Source organism: Rhinatrema bivittatum, chromosome 7, assembly GCF_901001135.1.
Source record: "Rhinatrema bivittatum chromosome 7, aRhiBiv1.1, whole genome shotgun sequence".
Classification (NCBI taxonomy): Eukaryota; Metazoa; Chordata; class Amphibia; order Gymnophiona; family Rhinatrematidae; genus Rhinatrema; species Rhinatrema bivittatum.
In genome coordinates this window covers 182,612,837-182,631,747 of record NC_042621.1, presented here as the reverse complement: position 1 = coordinate 182,631,747, position 18,911 = coordinate 182,612,837, and the positions used below count along the sequence as shown (strand labels likewise).

The 18,911-nt window shown below is 42.6% G+C and overlaps 1 protein-coding gene across 2 annotated transcripts in view; it reads left to right on the top strand.

Annotated features, from left to right (window-relative positions):
• Positions 1-463: 463 nt before the first annotated feature.
• FUOM (fucose mutarotase) overlaps positions 464-18,911 on the top strand; it is a 145,079-nt gene continuing 126,631 nt past the window's right edge. Inside the window, exon 1 of one of the 2 annotated variants that reach the window (XM_029609597.1) lies at positions 464-714. In XM_029609597.1, coding sequence (XP_029465457.1) covers positions 630-714 — 85 coding nt within the window. In that variant the 5' untranslated portion in view covers positions 464-629. The remainder of the gene's footprint in view (positions 715-18,911) is intronic. The other variant, XM_029609596.1, reaches the window with a different exon arrangement.

Below are 18,911 nucleotides of genomic sequence, written 5' to 3'. Positions count from 1 at the left end.
TTTTTCCTGGCATTGACGTCAGGCTCACCGATCTGTAGTTTCCTGGATCATCCCTGGAACTCTTTTTGAAAACTGGCATTATGACGGTCTCCCTCCAACCTTCAGGTACTGTAGCTGATTTTAATGATATTTTACAGATTACTAATAGTAGGTTTTACAATTTAATTTCTCAGTTATTTCAGTATTCTGGGATGTATACCATCTGGTCAGGGGCTTTGCTACTCTAGTTTTGCAAATTTGTCTTATTATATCTTCCAGGTTTTTGTTTCAGTTCCTCCCAAATCATCACCTTTAAATATCCCTTCTGACATCTCCCCTTCCTTTGTTCTGGGGTCTGGAATTTGAACACAAGAAAGTTTCCTGAATCTGAGCAAAACTAGTGCTGCACCGTGAGACAGTGCACAGCTGCAGCGTCCGCCTTTGCTAGTTTGGTTTTTTTTTTTGTATTTCTCATAGGCGTAGACAAGGAGAGAGAACTGCAGTTACACCTTAAGACATCCTAGAATCACTGTAATGTTTGCATATGAGAGAGAGAGAAAGAGAGCACACGCTGCACCCTGGCGTCGTCTGCAGCGGTTCTGCCGAGTGCTCTCAATCCCCTCAGGCTCTCGCTTTACAGCTGTGGCGCCATGGTCATGCTGAAAGGAATTCCTGCCATCCTGTCCCCTGAGCTTCTGCTCGCTCTGGCTCAGATGGGACACGGGGATGAAATTGGTAAGAGAAAGGCAGAGTTAAAGGGAATAGAGAGTAAAGTCTCTCATAATTGGTCTTCCCTTTTTTATTTTGTTTCCGTCTGGAGGAAAAAATACTCATGACAAGATGGCGCCCTCCGGGTTCCTGCTCTGTCCTGTGAACGCAGCTCTCTCTGGCTGAATTAGCGATAGCAAGCCTCGAAGAGCTCAGCTTGGGGCCCTATGTCTGAAAAGCTCTAGGATGCACCGAATAAAAATACTTTGAAAGAAACGATGTAATGTCCTAAAATGCTGTGCAGCTCTCGCAGCACATCTCTCTGCTCACAGAGGAATATCAAGTGCCTCCATGTTAGTGCGGGGAAAGCTAAACAGAAGGCAGAAAAATGCTGCATGGCAAATCATAGCTACGTTGCCGCTTTTAGGATTTTTGCAGTGTTCTGCTGGAATACTGAGTTGTCTTTGATTTTTTTTTTTTCGCGGTACATGAAATCGCACTGCAAATATTCGGCCCCGGATTCCCCACCGCCCCGGTGTATAGCACACATTCTTTCTCGCTTCTCGTGCCCCTCAACACTTCTTGGATTCGAGCTGCAGCAAAGAAAGTCTGCTATCAAAATAGCTGTGAAGTGTTTTCGCCGTTTCAGAACAGTTTGGCTGCACATAGCTTTTTTCCCCTCTGTTTGCCTGGTTTTGAAAGCTGTAATTCCTTATACAGGAAAAAAAAAAAAAGCCAGCTTCATGACGTTATGCTGTTCATGAATTGGTTTGAAACATTTGTAGTACAAAATTATTGCAGATTAGTTTTTGCTACTTTAATGCTGTTCTCTTGCACAGCTGTTCAGAAAATGGTGAAAGTTGCTTGCTTAGAGAATTATGAAAGAAAAAGAGTACTTTGACACCAGCTAGATTATATTGACAGGCTCTTTTGATACTTGCTATGGAGGTAAAATGTTGTTTGCAAGATCATCTTATAGTTTATATATCTTTCACAACATAATTAAATCTCCCTTCAGTCTTTTTTATATTTTGCCTTTTTGCCCATGTGTAATTGACCCCACTCCTTCACTTCACGGAGAATATCCACAGGTGACGCTATGAACCCTTACTAGCCCTGTTAGAGCAGACACATAGGGGCCGATGCAATAAATGAGTGCGGAAAACGGGCGCTCAACACTGAGCGCCCGCTTTCTTTACGCGCGCCCAGGCACCTCTCCCGGGTGCGCGATTCAATATTTAAAATTAGAGGTCGTGCTGCCAAGGAGGCGCTAGGGACAAATGTACGCCCCTAGCGCCGCCTTGGCAGCGGGCGCCGATGAGAGGTGGCTGTCAGCGGATTAGGAAAACTGTTGCTCAACTTTAGGAGCATCTGTTTTCCTAACCGGTGCGCAGCCACAGGTTAGGAACATGGACGCTTGTTAATTGAGCATCCATTTCCCTAACTAGACCGCTGGCACTCTTTTAAAAAAAAAAAAAAAAAAAAAAAAGTTTTCCTTAACCTTTTGGTTCTTTCGACTTAATATCGCCACGATATTAAATCGGAGGATGTACAGAAAAGCAGTATTTTCTGCTCTTCTGTACTCTTTTTTTTTTTTTTTTTTTTGGGCTGCTCAGAAATTAACACCTGCTCTGTGTGTTTGTATATGAGAGAGAGCGCGAGAGCACATGCTGCACCCTGGCGTCGTCTACAGTGGTTCTGCCGCGTGCTCTCAATCCCCTCAGGATCTCGCTTTACAGCTGTGACGCCATGGTCATGCTGAAAGGAATTCCTGCCATCCTATTCCCCTTGGTATCCTGGGATGCACCTCATCCAGCCCCCTGGCCTTGTCCACTTTCAGTTTTCCTATCTCTTCCCATACATTCTCTTCTATAAATGGGGCTGCATATACCCCACTCATCCTCTCTCTTGTCTACCAGCAATGGTCTATCTCCTAGGTGCTTCTTTAGTGATGGGACTGGAAAGCAAGGGAAGAGAGAAGGGGGAAGTAAGGAAGGGGAGATTGGTGGGAAGGGAAGAGAAGGCGGAGTGGAGAGAAACAAAGAAAGGTGAGGAGGGGGAGAGTATTTTACAAATAATTGTCAGTGTGGCTTTAAGGGTTTTTATTTAATGTTTTCAATAAGGTCTTACATTTTTGTATAAGTGTCCTGTGTGGTTTCATTTCTTATGCTTGTATATGAGCATGATTGAAGGTTATGGGTGGAAGAGAACGTATTCTTGTGTATAGTGTATGCATGATACTGAGAATGTGAAGATGAAGTAAGGTTGGAAAGCAGCAGGGACCTGTAGTAAATGGCAGTATTAGACTGGCTATCTATGTAGGATGCCAGTTGCGAGAAAATAATTTTCAGATAAAAGAAGAACTGAAGTATCTTATGGCAAAAGCCGCTTTTAAAAAGACAGCACCACTTTCCTTTGTCTTAAGGTAGTTCAGCTAGTTTTTAGGTAAAAGAAGATTTACTTGCCTTTCCTTCCCATGGCTTGGGAGTTGATATGTTTGTCTGTTGTTTAAGCCCCTCCCATATTTAATGCATGTTCGCTCATGCCACACTTCATTTGTTTGTGCATTCATTCTTAGTTTACTGTTGTCTGATATGCCCATGTCTTTGGGGATAATTCTCCAAGCCATTTCTGTAGATAAAACAGTGTTTTATTTGCAAAAATGGGCTTTTACAAAATTGCCGCCTGATAGAAGAATATAAGATATGCCATGCTGGTCAGACAAAGGTCCATGGAGCCCAGCATCCTGTCTCTGGAAGTGGCCAATTCAGATCCCAAAAAAGAAGATATATTTCTTGTTGCTCATTCTTAGAGATAAATGATGGCAGATATGCAGGTAAAAGTATATTCATAGGGTCTGTATGCATGTATTTTTATCTGCATCGAGCAGAGACATTCCCAGGGGCAGGATCAAGGTGAGGTTTGCACTTAACCTGCATACTTTTGCATTTTATTTATTTAAAAAAATGTTTCGCCTACATGCATCCAGCATTTGCGGTGGATTACAGTATAACAAGACACCGTGCCTTCTCAATTGCTGGCCCAATACTATGGAATTCCCTACCAATTGATTCAAGACTTGAGCCTTCTTCACAATCTTTTAAAAAAGAACTGAAAACATGGCTTTTTCAAAAAGCATACTCAACATGATAAATCGTATTATTCTTCTAATCTCATTTTAACTATTTCTCATGACTTCTTTTTCACACTTTTTATTTTTTCTTCTCTTTTTACATTTAGTCTTCTCACTGTTATGATTATTACAATGTAACATTTCTAACTTTTTATTATATATACACCGATGTGATGACTCTAATTGAATATCGGTATATAAAAACATACATAAAAAAAAAAACATACATAAAATAAAAACAAACAAAAATATAAGAGACATAGACTGAGAGCAATTAAAATAAATCAGCTGCATACTTAGATTAGAAAATATGAGAAGAGACTGCTTCCTAATATTAAATACTAACAAGAACCTACACAACTAAGGGCTCACAAATGTCAGCTTGAACAAGTATGTTTTGAGGTGCTTCCTAAACTGCTTTGAACAAGTGATTAAATGAAGTTGGTCAGGAAGAGAGTTCCAAAAAATAGGTCTTGAAAGTGCTCCATTGTGTCTCCCCCAAGCATGCAGATTGAAGAGAAGGACCATCCAGTACACTATGATCTGCAGATCACACTATTCTAATGTGGTAAATTCAAAATATAGTTTAATGTAGTTGCAGCGTGAATGTTAATAACCTTATGAATTAGGATGGCAATTTAACATTTCACTCTTCATTGTACAGGTAACCAATAGAGGGATTCTAAGAGTGGGGTAATATGCCCATGCACACCAGTACCTGTTAACACTCATGCCGCAGAGTTTTGTATGCTCTGTAGAGGTATCATAACATTGGCTGTTATCCCAAGATAGAGAGATACAATAGTCAATCCTAGCTTGAAGAACTGATCGAAAATCTTCAGCCAGCAAAAAAGGTTTAATCACCTTAGCATATGCAATTTGAACAAAGAGGTTCAGTAACAGTTTGTTTGTGTGTCTTCATTGAAAAGTCTCCTTCCAAGGTGACACCTAAATTGTGAATCTGTTGTCCAATGGCTACTGTAAAAACCATTAAATGACAACTTGGTCAGCAGACTGACCTCAGGAAATCTACTTAGGATTATCAGTTCTGTTTTACTTAAATTTAAAGATAGTTTGCTATGATGGAGCCACAACTTGGCCATAGGTAAACAGATTGCAACAAATTGAAAGTAGTAGACCAAGAAACATAGACCAGCAAAATACCTGTATTTTCTTAGAGTGCAGACAGATGGACTCATGATCAGTGGGTTATGCTCCTCTGCCAGCAGATGGAGACGGAGCAAGCTGACGTCACAGTGTATATACTCCAGCAGTGACCCCAGCATGCCAATATTCTCCCTTTCCAGCAGATGGTGACGTGCATCTCCCTATGGGGATTGCTGTGAATTTTGAAAGGAGAATTTTAATTTGAGAAAACGAAAGCCCCGCTCTCCTTCGGTGATACCTAAAAGGTCTCTCCCCCAGTTGAGAATTCCTGAGGTGATTTCTGTGGTCCCTCTGAGGTGTGCCTTGGTCTGGTAACCGGTTCCCGGTGTTGAGTTAGCTGCTTATACTGCTGAAAGGTAGTGGGTGCAGAAGGCAGAGTGCAGCGGTGACAGCAGATGCCCTCTCCTTTCAGCTGGAGACCGTCTCTGTACTCAGCTGGTAAGTGCTGAGCTCCGGTAAGTTTTCAAAAAAAGAGAAAAAGGAGAAGAACTTTTACCTACAGAGACAATTAGGGGGTTTTTAGGTCTTCGATCTGTCCTGTCGTTCCCACTCCGATTGGGGTTAGGGGAACTGGGCAGCCTCGCAGGTTGAGTGGCCCAGGTGGGCTAGGCTCCGCAGTAGGCTTTTCTCGGCCCGCCACGTGGTAGGCCGTGGTGGTGTTTTCACGTGCTCTTGTGTGTGCTTTTGCCATCTACAGGATGTCGGTGTGTGCAGTGTGTCAGTTGTGCGCACATGTTGTGCATGCCGCACTAGGAGCAACTGTTGCGCACATAACTTTTTTGAGTGTGGTGATTATGCTCCAGCGGGGCACACTAGTAGTGCGTACACCTTGCCATGCTTATTGTTGGGGGCGCCTATAAGTTGTGCATGTAACTTTTTTGAGTGCGAGGTGTTTGAATGCACAGCTACTGCCTCTCATGGCACCGGTAAACAAGAAGCCTAAGCGCCTTTCTCTTTGTATTGCTTGTCATATTAGGGCTTCTCAGCCTGACCTGTCTTCCAACATGTGTCAGCGCTGTTCAGATGCTTAGGGAGAGTTGTCTTCCTTGGATTTTGTTAAACCTGGATCCTCTCATTCTGATGATGGTCTGGTTATGGTTTTGGCTGGAAGTGCAGCAGATCTTGGCACTTTTGACTGGCTCCTCCGCAGGAGATAGCAGTTCATTTGGGCCGGCTCCAATACCTTCTGGGCTTGGTCTGGATCCAGCTGCTTTTTCTGGGGTGGAGGTTTTTCAAGGTTTACAAGCCTTTGTTCAGGTGCAGTCCTCTACTTTGCCCACTCTGGTCAGGTCGAACCTTCAGCCAGTGGCCTCCCCCTCTTCCAATCCTACGGTTATGTGCTGTGGCACATCTTGGTTTGCCATGGGTATCTCCAGTGGGTACTCGGATGGCACGGAAGATGAGCTGGATCCTAATTCCTTGGAAGATGGTGAAATTCCTCCTAGTTTGTAGCCGTATCAAACCATGTTACTGTTCTTTCATAGAGATGAAGTACTCGCCCTGATTTCCCAGACATTGAGGAAGCTGGGAGTGCCTGGGGCAGAGAAGAATCCCATTTTGATCTCCTTATGTAAAGCTTCTTGCTTTTTTCCTGTATGGATGCCATTCAAGAATTGATTGATCTTGAATGGGATACACCAGAGGCAAATTTCAAGGGGGATTGGACATTGGAAGGCCCAAACCCTCTCGATCCAGCTGTAAGAGAGTGTTTGCGGTTTTCCAAAGTGAATGCGTTTGTCTGTGCCATATCTAAACGGACGACTATCCCCGTGGAGGGAGGAGCGGCATTGAAGGATGTGCATGATAGATTGAATCTATCCTTAAGAAAGCCTTTGACGCAGTGGCGATGACCTTGCAGATTGCTTCTTGTTGTGCTCTTGTGGCATGTTCTTATCTGCTTCTCTCTCAGGAGGTGGATGATTTGGGGGTGAATTCCAGTGCAGTTATGGAACCTGCTGCTGCCTTTTTGGCAGATGCGGGCTGTGATTTAGTCCATACCTTGGTCAGAGGAATGGTTTCATAGTGGCGGCCAGACATCAGCTATGGTTGCGGAATTGGTCAGCTGACGCAACCTCCAAGGCAAATCTTACAAAAACGTCCTTTAAAGGCTCACTCTTGTTTGGGAGTGAGTTGGAAAAGCTGGCCAGTATGTGGGGTGAATCTCCAGTTCCCTGGTTACTTAAGGATAAAAAGCAATTGCAAGTGCCCTTTTCTATGAGGGATCATCTCTGGGGTTCCAGGCATTTTCGTCCCTACCGAAACCTGACCTTTCAGAGGATTCTGCCTTTTGGTGGGTCTCGGTCCTTTCATCCCCAACAGTCCAAGAGAAGAGCAGATTCAGGTGGCGGCCCGTCCTGAGCTTCCCAACCCATCATCGGCAGGAGGAGGTAGGGGGACACGTATCTCGCTTTTATCAGAGGTAGGTCAAGATCACATCTGATCAATGGGTCCTGGAAGTGATACGGGAAGGATATGCGCTGGAGTTTCACAGAATTCCTCGGGACATGTTCATGGTGTGTTTCCTTGCCACTCCCTGCAGAAGAAGCAGGCAGTGGAGACTACGCTTCTGAGGCTCCTCCGGCTAAGGGCTGTGGTTCCCATGCCTACATCTCAGGAAAATACAGGGCACTGTTCCATTTATTTTGTTGTACCCAAGAAAGAAGGTTCCCTTTGTCCCATCCTGGACCTCAAGAGTATCAATCGTCATCTGCGGGAGGCTCATTTTTGCATAGAAACCTTACAATCTGTAATAATGGCCTTACAATCGGGGGAGTTTCTGACCATGCTGGATCTGTCCGAGGCTTACCTTCATACTCCCATCCATTTGGAGCACCAACATTTTCTATGCTTTGCGATGCTGGGTCGCTATTATCAGTTTCGGGTGCTGCCTTTTGGTCTGGCTACCGCCCCCAGAACTTTTTCCAAGGTTATGGTGGTCATGGTGGCGGTGTTCAGAAAAGATGGGATCCTGGTATACCCATACTTGGACGACTGGCTGATTCGGGTCAAGTCTTTGGCAAAGAGCAGTCTGGTGATCAACAAGGTAATTTCCTTGCTGCAGGAGCTCGGTTGGGTGGTGAACCTGGCCAAGAGCAGTCTCCGGCCTTCTCAGTCATTGGCGTATCCGGGTGTTCACTTCGACCCGAGGCTGGGCAAAGTTTTCCTGCCGAAAGTTCACATTCAGAAATTGTCTCAGGTGCGTCAGTTGGTAAACGCTAAATGCCCGATGGTGTGGTCCTCTCTACATGTGCTTGGCTTGATGTCGGCAACCCTGGAGTGGTGCTGTGGGTGAAGGCTCATATGTGTTCTCTTCAGCGCTCACTGCTGTCTCATTGGAACCTGCATTCTAGGGACTATTCAGTTTGGCTCCACTTGCTGATGGAAATCTTCTCTCGCTTCCAGTGGTGGTTGCAGGAGGCTCATCTGAAAAAGGGAGTTTCCTTGTCCTCCTGGAACTGGTTGGTGGTCACGACAGATGCGAGTCTCCAGGGTTGGGGAGCTGTCTGTCAGGAACTGACAGCTCAGGGACGTTGGATGGTCAAAGAGGCTCTCTGGAACATCAAACACCTGAAAGCCTGGGCAGTCAGGTTGGCATGCTTGCAGTTCAGCCACAGACTACTGACAACGTAATGATGGTGGCCTACATCAATTGCCAGGGGGGAACCAAAAGCCAGCAATTGTCGCAGGAAATAGACCAACTAATGGAATGGGCGGAAGGACACCTTCAGATGATCTTGTCCTCTCACATCGCAGGAATCGACAACGTAAGGCAGACTTTCTCAGCAGGGAGAGCCTGGAACAGGAGAATGGGTGTTGTCCGCTAAGTCGTTTCAGCTGATAGTGGATCACTGGGGCCTTCCATCCCTAGACCTATTGGCGACTTCTCGTAATACGAAGGTTACTCGATTCTTCAGTCGCAGGAGAGATCCGTAGTCCCTGGGCATCGATGTTCTTGTACAGGTCTGGCCGGAAGACGAGTTGCTTTATGCTTTTCCTCCATGGCCCTTGCTGGGCAGGGTCAATCGCAGAATCAAAATCCACAGGGGGCTCGTATCCCTTGGGGCTCCGGATTGACCCAGGTGTCCGTGGTATGCAGATTTGCGGAGACTCCTGGTGAAGGATCCCCTTCGTCTTCTGCTGCACATGGATAAGTTGCAGCAGGGGCCAGTTTTTCACGAGGATCCAGCTCGGTTCTGTCTTATGGTTTGGCCCTTGAGAGGGCTCGTCTGTTGAAGTGTGGATATTCTTCTGCAGTGATTGCTACCTTACTCTGCGCTCAGAAGTTCTCCACTTCTCTAGCATATGTGCGGGTTTGGAGAGTGTTTGAGGCCTGGTGCGAGGAGTGCAGTGTTCTTCCTTGTTCGGTTAAGATTCCACTTATTCTGGAATTTTTGCAGAATGGGTTGAATAAAGGATTTGCCCTTAATTCCTTGAAGGTTCAGATTGTGGCTCTTATATGTTTCAGAGGCATGGTAAGTGGAGTCTCCCTAACAGCTCATCCGGATCTGGCCCATTTCTTGAAGGGAGTGAAGCACCTTTGGCTTCTTTGCAGTCACTGGTTCCTTTGTGGAGTATTAACCTGGTGCTGGATTTTTTAGTGTGCCCTATGTTTTGACCGTTGCGTAGCCTTTCCTTGTAGTTATTGACCCTGAAGATTTTGTTCCTGGTGGCTATATGTTCTGCGCGTTGCATTTCCGAGTTGCAGGCCTTTTCTTGCTGGGAGCCGTTCCTTCGGGGGACTCCAGGGCATTGCGGTTGCTTACTGTTCCATCCTTCTTGCCTAAGGTGGTCTCAGAGTTTCATTTGAATCAGTCTATTTCTTTGCCATCCCTGGATAAGGTCAGGGACGCAGAGGAGTATCTCCTATGTTCCTTGGATGTCAAGAGACTTGTCGTGCAGTGTCTGGAGGTTTCTGAACCTTTCCGAAAGTCAGATTGTCTGTTTGTCCTTCATGGTGGAAGGAAGCATGGCGGGAGGTGGTCATGGTCACGTATGTGGATGCTGAAAAGACACTGCCTATTCAGATTAGGGCTCATTCCACTAGAGCTCAGGCAGTGACATGGGCGGAGGTTCAGTTGTTGTCTCCCGTAGACATTTGCCGAGTTGTGACATGGTCCTCCTTACATACCTTTTCTAGGTTTTATCGTCTGGATATGCTGGCCTGGGAGGATGCAGCCTTTGTACATGTGGTGTTGACTGGAACGCGGGCAGCCTCTCGCCTTGTTGGGGAGTAACTTCCCACCCTCGGCTGCCAACTGATTATATCAGTAGTCCTCCTGTGGGGATACAGATCCCAAGAGATTACTGGTAAGTGTTAATCCAGTCCCTAGCTTGTGGTACCTATGTTCTTACTTGAGTTCAGTGTTTATTGTTGATTGTGTACAGTTATGGTTGACTGGTTTTAATGAAGTTTTTTACTAGTCTGTCCACACTTGCTTTTGAAGAGAATACTGGCAAGCTGGGGTCACTGCAGGTCTGTGATGTCAGATTGCTCCGTCTCCATCTGCTAGCAGGGAATATAACCCATTGTTCCTGTGTTCATCTGTATTCAGTAAGGAAAGTTGAATATCAGGTAAGTAATTTCTCCAATCGTCTGCATAGATATTATTGCAGACACCTAATCCAGCAAGCATTCTGCAAAATGGAGTTAGGTAAATGTTGAATAACATTGCGGACAGCACCGATTGCTGTGGGACCTCTGTGGTCAGTTTATGCCAGGTAGATACATTATGCCCAATCTGGACTTGTTGGGTACAATCAGAGAGATATAAAGAACCAGCGATATCTTGTATCAGAAACATCTATTTCCTGTAAGCAATTTAAGTATCAAAGGCAGAGGATATGTCTAAGAAGACTAGGAGATAGCTAATGCCATTTTCAAAGTTATGTCGGACAGTATCAAAGGTGGATACTAGAAGAACTTCAGTGCTCACATTTTTTTGTGACAGCCATTTTGGTGGTTGTCTAACAACTCATGTTCTTGTAAGTCAGGGGTACCCAACCTTTTGGGAGCATTGACCCATTTTCAACCTTCAAAATTTTTGCGGATCTCACATGCTTCTCTTTAATGTTTTCCTGCAGTTATATGCTATATATAGAAAAGTTATTAAAGTAATAACAAAGAAATAATTATATGGACATCAGACTCATTCATAATATATAAAACTTATTAAATAAGGCTTTCTGATATAACTAGATACATATGTCTGGATCTGGAGTGACAGGGGGGTGGTTGAAGGGGAAAGGACTGGTAGAGGGAGATAGAGCAGACAGACTGGCAAGGATGGACTGGTGGAGGGAGAGAGAGACTGACCATGATGGACTGGTGGAAGAGAGACTTGTGGGGATGAACTGGTGGGGAGAGAGAGTGAGACTGTGGGGATGTACTGGTGGAGGGAGAGAGAAATGGACTGATAGAAGGAGATAAGAAGGAAAGGGACAAGTGGGGATGGACTGGTGGAGGGAGGGAGAGTGTTGGGGATGGACGTGGAGTGAGGGAGAGAGACTGTGGGGATGGACTGGTGGAGGGAGAAAGAGCGACTGGTGGGGCTGAACTGATGGAGGGAAGAGAGAGAGCAACTGATGGGGCTGGACTGGTGAAGGGAAGAATAGAGACTTGTGGGGATGAACTGGTGGATGGAGAGAGGGTGTCTGGTGAGATTGACTGGAGAAAAGAGAGAGTGATGGGGATGTTTGAGACAGATTCACATTTATTAAAAGTGAGAGGTGAAGAGAGATTTGGTGCATATGTTTCCCTCCCCACACGTACACAGACATAAGACTTTAAAAAAATGTATATATTTTTTAAAGAAAATTACCTGCCATACCATAACACCCTAACTGCCAGACTCAAACAGTAATAATCCTAACAATGAAAAGGCAACACTGCAAATATTACACTGGGCCCTAAAATACCAATACATTTCCTATTAGGAAAACAGAACAGGTCAGGTTGCTATAGAGCCCTATAAAGAAACTACTTGCTAACAGAACACCTTAGTCATACATGCAGAACACAGTCAGACCGTTGCCAAATACAGACTGTAGAAATATAAACATGCAGACAAAAACTAACTGGAAACTGCAAGAAGCCATGTGACTTGGGCTTGGAGGTCATGTGGAATGGGTACAATGCCTTCCTTACACCCTGTTTAAGCTCCCTAGAGAAACTTTCCTTTATTCCCTTCAATCCATTTCATAAAATCATCAGCTCATCAGTTAGCAGTTTGAATCTTACTTTATTTAGTACACAACTCAAGACTACGGTATCTTTCAAGCTCCCACAATTACCAACGTTCTAGAGTATACATCATACCAATCACTCTGATGAAATTCCACTACATAATTTCTTTCCAGTCTCCCACTAATTCAATATCACAATTCTTAAACACAAGCTTAATTCTTTATTAGAATGATGGTATACAAAACATGCTAAATAAATAAATATTTGAGTATCCACTAAGTTGAAGTGCAGAATTCCTATAGTTTTAAAAAACAGCCTTAATTTGAGCCCCCTGTACTAATTACATGACTCATTCCCACATTACCTTCATTGAATTCAAGACTTTAGATTTCCAGTTACAAATCACATTTAAAAAAACCCAAATAATTAGTCTGGATTTAAACCTACAAACTTAGCGGTGTCAGTGTTGCTACTCTTTTTAGCCCCACGTTCTACTTAGTTGTTGCCCAACATTCGCAGCTTAAATGCCTGTACAGCTTCTAAAGCTTTGCTTAACCTGTTTAACACACATAGGGGCCGTTGCAATAAAGCGAGCACAGGTTTATGCACGGTTGTGGACGTGCTACAGGAGATTAGTCCAAAATAATAAGGAGATTAGTCCAAAACACGCACCCAAACAACTGCGTAGCTGGTAGCGCTCATCACATGTAAATCCCATATAGATGAGGCTATTAGCTATTACCCCCAGATGCAGAAAATCACCGGGTGCCCAATACACGCTTTTTAATGCAGGAAATTTAACTCCAGCCCCGGAGCTGGCATTAAGTCAATCCATAAAACAAGGGCTCATGATAAATAAAAAATTACTATCTTCTGTGGTTCCTCCTACTTAGTATCATTGCGACATTATTGTTGGTGTTTACAAATATAGGTATAACATAATGGCTTGATGTAAAAAAATAAAAGATTTCTGGACGCACACCTTACACCCAGAGTATGCACGCACAACATGCACGTACAATAGCAGGCGGTGAAATTGACCCGAAGTAGGATGAAACGGGTGCGTGCACGTTGCAATTCTGGGCGCCTGATGCATTTGAGCACTAGAGACGCACAACTTTTCCCTGGCGTGTCCTTTTTAATGCAGCACCTCATTTTAATATTACTTTGGGTGCCCAGGGGATTATGGCTGTGCACACATTAGGAAAACAGGCGTTCAATATGAGCCCCCCGTTTTAATGCATCTTATTGCATCGGCCCCATAGAAAATATTTAAACACATTAGTACCCTGGTCACAATACTGCAATCTCCCTGTGTATTTACTTTGGCAGTGTACTTTAAACAACGTCAAACAAACTTCCAATATCAATCAAGACAATCCCTCAGCAGTGTAGCAACTGTTTTCCCTGCATATACTTTAGCAGTGCAGTTTAAACTAGGCAAAACTTTCCTGTATCAAGACAATCCTTCAACAATACTGCAGCTTTTCTCCCTGCATATGCTTTAGCAGTGCAGTTTAAGCCAGGCAAAATCCTTCCTGTATTAAGGCAAGCCATCAGCAATGCTGCAGTCTCTCTCCCTGCCAATACTTTAGGTAGTGCAATTTAAACCAATCCCCCATGTATTTGCCACGAGATATAACAAAGGAGTTTCTCCAACCATTACACTGTCTGAATTTTTGCAGAGTTTATCTAAGTACTTCAACTTCACAACGTCTTTAAATCTCAGCACAGAGTCCTTTTCTTTTAATTACTAAGGCATCAACTTAACAATGGCTGCAGGAATCAGGAGGCTCTGCTTCATCTTCTGAGACTATCTCTATGGTAGACTCACCATCATTCCCTCTCCAGCCTCTCATTTGCTTCCCCCTTACTAATGCAAGGACTGCCCTATTTATTGTACCTGGCAGCAGCTCAGCTGAAGGGTGTGGACTCCTCTCTGGTCAGCTGTTCCTTCTTGGTATCATCCTGGATACTAACCCTGGGAAGTCTGGGTAATGTAGTTTCTTAGGGGACAGCCATCTTAAAATTCCTTATATGGCTCTAAGCAGTGCCTATCTGATAGCCTTAAAGCTATAAACTCTTGCACAGGGACTAATTAAAGACCCAGTAATCATCACACACACAAATATGTTCTGCCTCTCTCACACTCTACAGATATATACTGATTATCTGACTCATGCTCTCTGACTTTCCCCTAGTGTTTTCAGGCGCCAGCAGGATGGGCTCTGCTGACGGCTGCTGGGTCTCTTCTTTTCCCTTTGCCACCATGAAATGATGTTGGCTCATTCCTCTTCTTGGAAGCGCAGACCAGGCTTCTGATATGAGAGATTCCCTGCTCTCCTCTCATCTCCTCAGGCCATCTTAGTGCAGAACTCATTTTTTCTGTGCAGCTGTACTTCCCGTGGATCCCTTTTTTATAGTTGGCAAAACTCCTAGGGTACCACAGGCCATATTTTGGGAACCACTAGTCTAAGTATCAAACTAATTATTTTAATATCACTGTTGCAGTTACTTTTGCGAGAAACAGGAGAGAGAATATGGGTTTATAACTGGCCGGAACTGAAGTGTCAAGAGTGGATTTCTTCAAAATAGAGCAAATCGAAGCCTGCTTCAGCGTGGGTGGTAACTGTCCTTCATTTAATTAAAGATGAATAATTTGAGTAACTGAGGGAGCAATAGCGTCACGTAGAAACTTGAGCAAAGCAGTCGCACACGGATTTAATGGATAGGGAGTTCCATTCATTTTCTGGATTAACTTTAAAATCTCAGTTTCAGTGGCCAGACAGATTCATCCCATTTGGGCCCTTGAGTCTGTTGAAGAGCTTGGAGAATGGTATATGTCAGAGTCAAATTCTTTAGCAATTTTGAAGCTTTTGTTGATAAAATATCTGGCAAAATCCTCACAATTAGTAATCTGTATATTTGTTTGACTGCTTTTATCTAATTTTCCGGCCATCTGAGTCAGGTGTTTTAATATAAAATTAATTTGCAAGAATTATTTCCTGCAGAATGAATTATTTTGAGAATTGTAAACCATTTTTTTGTTTCATTGGCAAAGGCAGAATATTCAGATAATAGTTTCTTAAATTCTTCAAATCTGAGAGTTTTTTATATTTTCACCATCACCTCTCCGCACATTTTACTAGATGCTTGTAGGAATTTAATTCAGCTGTACGCCAAGAAGCACACTTATTTATTTAAAAATATTGTGTCCCGCTACCTCCTTATATATAGTTTGGAGCGGAAAATACTGAAACATATAAACAATCACATATCATATACAAAGAGCATAAAATACATTTAAATTATATTAAAACTATATCGCAATTTAGGCATATACTTTTTGAAAGAGAAACATTTTTAATCCTTTCCTCAATTTTGTCAAACCTTTCTCTAATCGTAATTCCTTATGGAGAGAATTTCACATTACTGGATATGCATACGTTACTGCCCACTTCCGTATAAAGTCAGATTCAAATTCCGAGATCGAGGGGACCGTCAATAGACCGGCCTCCTCAGCTCATAATGCATGTCCAGGCTCATACCACTAGAATCTTATCTTTCAATGAGCAAGGATTCGCTGAATATAATAACATATATTATAGTCAACAATTTAAAATGCAAACGACTCCTTATCGGGAGCCACTGCAGTTCCCTTAAAATTGGGGTTATGTGAACATAATATCCCCAGCCATTTATAAGTCTAGTGGCATCATGCTGCACAAGTTTCAATGACCAAAGCAGTTTATTTGGTAAAACACCCCAGAGACTATTACAGTAGTCCAATTGTCCTGTCACTAAAGCCTGGACTACTGTTTGAAACAATTGTTGGGGTAAAAGATGTTAATGGTTTCACTAACTTTATTTAAAAAAATGCAGTCTTTGCCACCAACCTGACATGGTGGTGAAGAGTGAGACCAGCATCCAATACCATGTCTAAATTTTAGCCTCTGTTTAGACTAATAAATCAGTTCCTTCATAGTTAATTTGCAAATTTATTGGTGAAACTCTCATTTCACTTTGATGAAGGCAGAAGCATTTAACAGGATCAATATAATCAATTATCGACTGTATTTTTTGATGCGAGTTATTTACAGTAGAGTTAACTGCATCAACATTTAAATAAGCCATTAAGGGTATTAAACACTTTCTTATGTCATCAGGATTTACACAGCTATGCTTCATGACTTAAGGCCATCGCGGAAAGATTAAACGATTTATTTGCTTCGGTGTTTACTGAAGAGGATGTTGGGGAGAAACCCGTTCCAGAGAAGGTTTTCATGGGTAATTATTTAGATGAATTGAACCAAATCACATTGAGCCTAGAAGATGTGGTAGGCCTGATTGACAAACTGAAGAGTAGTAAATCACCTGGACTAGATGGTATACATCCCAGGGTTCTGAAGGAACTAAAAAATGAAATTTATGATCTATTAGTTAAAATTTGTAACTTATCATTAAAAAAATCCATTATACCTGAAGGCTGGAAGGTGGCCAGTGTAACCCAAATATTTAAAAAGGGCTCCATTGATGATCCGGGAAACTATAGACCAGTGATTCTGACTTCAGTGCTGGGAAAAATAGTGGAAAATATTCTATAGATCAAAATTGTAGAGCATATAGAAAGACATGGTTTAATGAAACACAGTCAACATGGATTTACTCAAGGGAAATCTTGTCTAACAATTCTACTTCATTTTTTTGAAGGGGTTAATAAACATGTGGATAAAGGAGAACCGGTAGATGTAGTGTATGTGGATTTTCAGAAGGCGTTTGACAAAGTCCCTCATGAGAGGCTTCTACGAAAACCAAAAAGTAATGGGATAGGAGGCGATGTCCTTTCGTGCAGTACAAACTGGTTAAAAGACAGGAAACAGAGAGTAGGATTAAATGGTCAATTTTTTCAGTGGAATAGGGTAAACAGTGGAGTACCTCAGGGATCTGTACTTGGTCCGGTGCTTTTCAATATATTTATAAATGATCTGGAAAGGAATACGACGAGTGAGGTTATCAAATTTGCGGAGGATACAAAATTATTCAGAGTAGTTAAATCACAAGTGGATTGTGAAACATTACAGGAGGACCTTGCAAGACTGGAAGATTGGGCATCCAAATGGCAGATGAAATTTAATGTGGACAAGTGCAAGGTGTTGCATATAGGGAAAAATAACTTGCTGTAGTTACATGATGTTAGGTTCCATATTAGGAGCTACTACCCAGGAAAAAGATCTAGGCGTCATAGTGGATAATACTTTGAAATCGTCAGCTCAGTGTGCTGCAGCAGTCAAAAAAGCAAACAATGTTAGGTTTTATTAGGAAGGGAATGGTTAATAAAACGGAAAATGTCATAATGCCTCTGTATCGCTCCATGGTGAGACCATACCTTAAATACTGTGTACAATTCTGGTCGCTGCATCTCAAAAAAGGTATAGTTGTGACAGAGAAGGTACAGAGAAGGGAAACCAAAATGATAAAGGGAATGAAACAGCTCCCCTATGAGGAAAGGCTGAAGAGGTTAGGGCTGTTCAGCTTGGAGAAGAGACAGCTGAGGGGGGATTTGATAGAGGTCTTTTAAGATCATGAGAGGTCTTGAACGAGTAGATGTGAATCAGTTATTTACACTTTCGGATAATAGAAGGACTAGGGGGCATTCCATGAAGTTAGCAAGTAGCACATTTAAGACTAATCAGAGAAAATTATTTTTCACTCGACGCACAATTAAGCTCTGGAATTTGTTGCCAGAGGATGTGGTTAGTGCAGTTAGTGTAGCTGGGTTCAAAAAAGGTTTGGATAAGTTCTTGGAGGAGAAGTTCATTAACTACTATTAATCAAGTTTACTTAGGGAATAGCCACTGCTATTAATTGCACCAGTAGCATGGGATCTTCAAGTGTTTGGGTACTTGCCATGTTCTTGTGGCCTGGCTTAGCCTCTGTTGGAAACAGGATGCTGGGCTTGATGGCCCTTGGTCTGACCCAGCATGACAATTTCTTATGTTCTTATGGGCAACACTAATTCCCAAACTCTGAAGCAACTTTTAAATATCACATGAGCAGAACTGTTGTTTAGGGACTCAAAGCTACAAAAGTCATGGAAAATTCTGGTTAGGCTTAACAGAGTAATTTAAAGAATCTAAATCAGCAAAATAGTTTTAGAAGTAATAGATTTAAAAGAAAAAAAAGTACTATTACAAGGGACTTTCTGACTTTAAAAAAGTCAGTGATTTAAGAAAAGGTAAGTGAAGCTAAAGAATATTTTTATTAGTAAAGAAAATGCTTTTTAGGGTTCAGATGAGAAGAAAATTGACATTTTAATTAATTTTGGTAGAAACCATCCACTCCCATATTACATAGTTCGATCCTGAGCATTATCAGAAAGTAGAGACTACCATAGCAAAAGAGAGAGGAAGCAAAGTTGTAACCATAGAGTCATGGCGACGGCTTCCCTGGTTACATGTGATGAGGTCAGTGCAATTTTACAAAACTCGGTCGGAACACAGAGGCATAGTTTAAAGTTAAAATGTAGTCAGAAGTTACTAGTGATATTAAAATTTCACAAACACCAACAATATTTAAAATTTTTGGGAAATTAAGTAATTAAAGATAATTAAAGGTATTAATTAAGCAACTTCAGGAACTATTTCCACTGATGACATCATCAGAAGCAAGGATACTCCAAACCCAGAAACCAGAAAGCAGTTAAAGAATCCAGTCAGGAGTTGGCTTTGGAGAGGGTGGACT